Raw genomic sequence first — 2,481 nt, forward strand, 5'->3', positions numbered from 1 at the left:
AGGTGCAATAGTTGGCAGGTGACATCTTTCATAGATAAACATTGTTGCCCAAAAAGGAAGGACAACAAGCTGGTCACTTCAGTGAGGATTGCACAAAAATACGATAAGCTCATTAGAGGGCACCCAGGATGGAAGATTGACAGCTTGAAAGCACATGTGCAAGAGGACATGTTTGCAAATGTGAGCACATCACAAATTAAGAGAGCAAAACAAATTGTGAAGCAGAGAGTGTATGATTCCACCAAGTTCCAATACTCAAAAGTGTTTGATTATCAGTTGGAATTGCTGAGGAGCAATCCAGGAAGCACTGTTGTTGTCAAACTTGATCCAAAGGAAAGAGTACCGACATTTCTGAGAATGTATGTGTGTTTGGCTGCTCTGAAAGAAGGTTTCAAGGCAGGTTGTAGAAAAGTAGTAGGAATGGATGGATGTTTTTTCAAAGGAGCAACAAATGGAGAGCTGCTCTGTGCTATAGGGAGGGATGCAAATAACCAAATGTACCCAATTGCATGGGCAGTAGTTGAGAAGGAGAATAATGACTCATGGGATTGGTTCTGTGATTTACTGTTTAGAGATTTGGAAGTGGAAGATGGTCAAGGCTGGGTGTTCATATCTGACCAGCAGAAAGTGAGTGCTACATAATTTAGAGATCTCCATAATTTATTGCTACTTTTTGCAAATTGGAAATGCTAATTAACAATTTATTTTTTATTTTTTCAGGGAATTATAACAGCAGTTCAGAACTGGGCACCATTGGCTGAGCATAGGAATTGTGCCAGACATATATATGCTAACTGGAGACTTAAATTCAGAAACAAGGACAGGCAGAAACTGTTCTGGAGATGTGCAAAAGCATCAAATGTAGCTCTGTTTAATCATGCTAGGGAGAAGTTGGCCAAGGAAACTGTTATGGGTGCAAGGGTTGTCACTAAAACAGACCCATGTCACTGGAGCAGAGCATGGATGAGGTTAGGATCCAACTGTGATAGTGTAGACAACAACATGTGTGAGAGCTTTAATAAGTGGATTGTGGAAGCTAGATTCTTTGCTGTTATTACTATGCAAGAGACCATTAGAAGGAAAATCATGGTAAGGATACAAGAGAACAATGACAAGTGGCCAAAGTGGAGTGGTACTATCTGTCCAAACATTATGAAAAAACTTGAAAAGATGATCAATGAGTCAGCTCATTGCACTGCCATATCTAATGGCAACAACTGCTTTGAAGTGACACAAAGAGTGCAGTATAGATTCAAAGTTGATTTGACCAACTGGATATGTAGCTGTAGGTATTGGCAGCTCTCTGGTTTACCATGTGCACATGCTGTGTGTGCTATACACATGGTCACAAATGACATTTCTGGCTATGTTGCTAGCTGCTTTTCAGTGGAGAATTTCAAGGCAACATACTCACACTTCCTCCAGCCAGTAGATGGTATGGCAACTTGGCCTGAATCCAACAGACCTAGGCTAGCAGCTCCAGGATATGTAAAAATGCCAGGAAGGCCAAGAACTAAGAGGAAGAAAGGGAAGGGAGAGAAACCCACTGCACCTAAGCACAGGATGGGTAAAGTTGGCACAATCAGTAGATGCTCTGTTTGCAAATGCACAGGTCACAACAAAACAAAGTGTACTGCTCCTAAACCATCTGCTAGCAGTGCCCCAACTGCTAGGAATTCTAGTGCAAAGCCAACTACAAAGGGCAGTTCTAGGCCAGCTACAAAGGCTAGTCCTGTGCAACCCTCACAGGAAAGCACAAATGTGAGTAGCAAGAGAAAAGCTCCATCAGACATTCCATCTACTTCAAGAAGGCCACCTTCAAATGTTAGCAGATTCAAGCCTTTCAAACCACCTCAGAGCAAGGTCACTGCTACCTCAAAGGCCACTGTGAAGAATGTTCATGTCAATGTTAGCAGCAGCTCTGGAGTTACTATGAATTTCAGTTCTGGAGCTGCTAACACCAACTTCACTGGAGCAAATAAAAGAGCAAAAAAGTGCCCAACAAGCTGCTTGAGTGAGGCCAGTGTGTATGTTCAGAAAACCTGTGTGTTTGTTTCCTTCTTATCTCATGTCTCCAGTTAAATTTGAACACTGTGCTTTGTTTCCTTCAAAAAACCTGCTGTTTGTGTACTGAACAAGATGAACCTGGGCTACTTGTTCTAGCACTTACAATTGTGTGCTTGCTCTCATTTCCTGTTGAATATGTGTGCCTACTTGCTGTCCAAATGCCAAAAAGATATCAAGCCAATATGTACAACTGGTCAGTGCTTATAAGCACAACAAACTAACATACATAGCATCTTAGCCTATTACATTCAGTTCTTGGCAACAGCTAGCAGTGCAACTTACAAAAACATTACATTTTCAGTCCAATAAGCACAGCTAGCACTGCAAATAAAGCTATATTGCTACCAACTAACACCCAGATAAACAGATCCTTCTTGTTTAGCTCCATCTTCATTGCCTTCGTCTTGGATATCA

At 41.5% G+C, this 2,481-nt stretch overlaps 1 protein-coding gene across 1 annotated transcript; it reads left to right on the forward strand.

Annotated features, from left to right (window-relative positions):
* Nucleotides 1-228: 228 nt before the first annotated feature.
* Nucleotides 229-2,082, forward strand: LOC141042596 (uncharacterized). The gene is made up of 2 exons (XM_073511436.1): nt 229-627; nt 721-2,082. The coding sequence occupies exons 1-2, from the start codon at nt 358-360 to the stop codon at nt 2,080-2,082; spliced, it is 1,632 nt and encodes a 543-aa protein (XP_073367537.1). The 5' UTR covers nt 229-357.
* Nucleotides 2,083-2,481: the final 399 nt, after the last annotated feature.

Source organism: Aegilops tauschii, chromosome 3, assembly GCF_002575655.3.
Source record: "Aegilops tauschii subsp. strangulata cultivar AL8/78 chromosome 3, Aet v6.0, whole genome shotgun sequence".
NCBI lineage: Eukaryota > Viridiplantae > Streptophyta > Magnoliopsida > Poales > Poaceae > Aegilops > Aegilops tauschii.

Bases quoted from the DNA above. Each gene is read 5' to 3' on its own strand.
- LOC141042596 (XM_073511436.1), top strand. From the start codon at position 358: ATGTATGTGTGTTTGGCTGCTCTGAAAGAAGGTTTCAAGGCAGGTTGT. The intron at 628-720 runs GTGAGTGCTACA...TTATTTTTTCAG, and splicing joins TCATATCTGACCAGCAGAAA to GGAATTATAACAGCAGTTCA.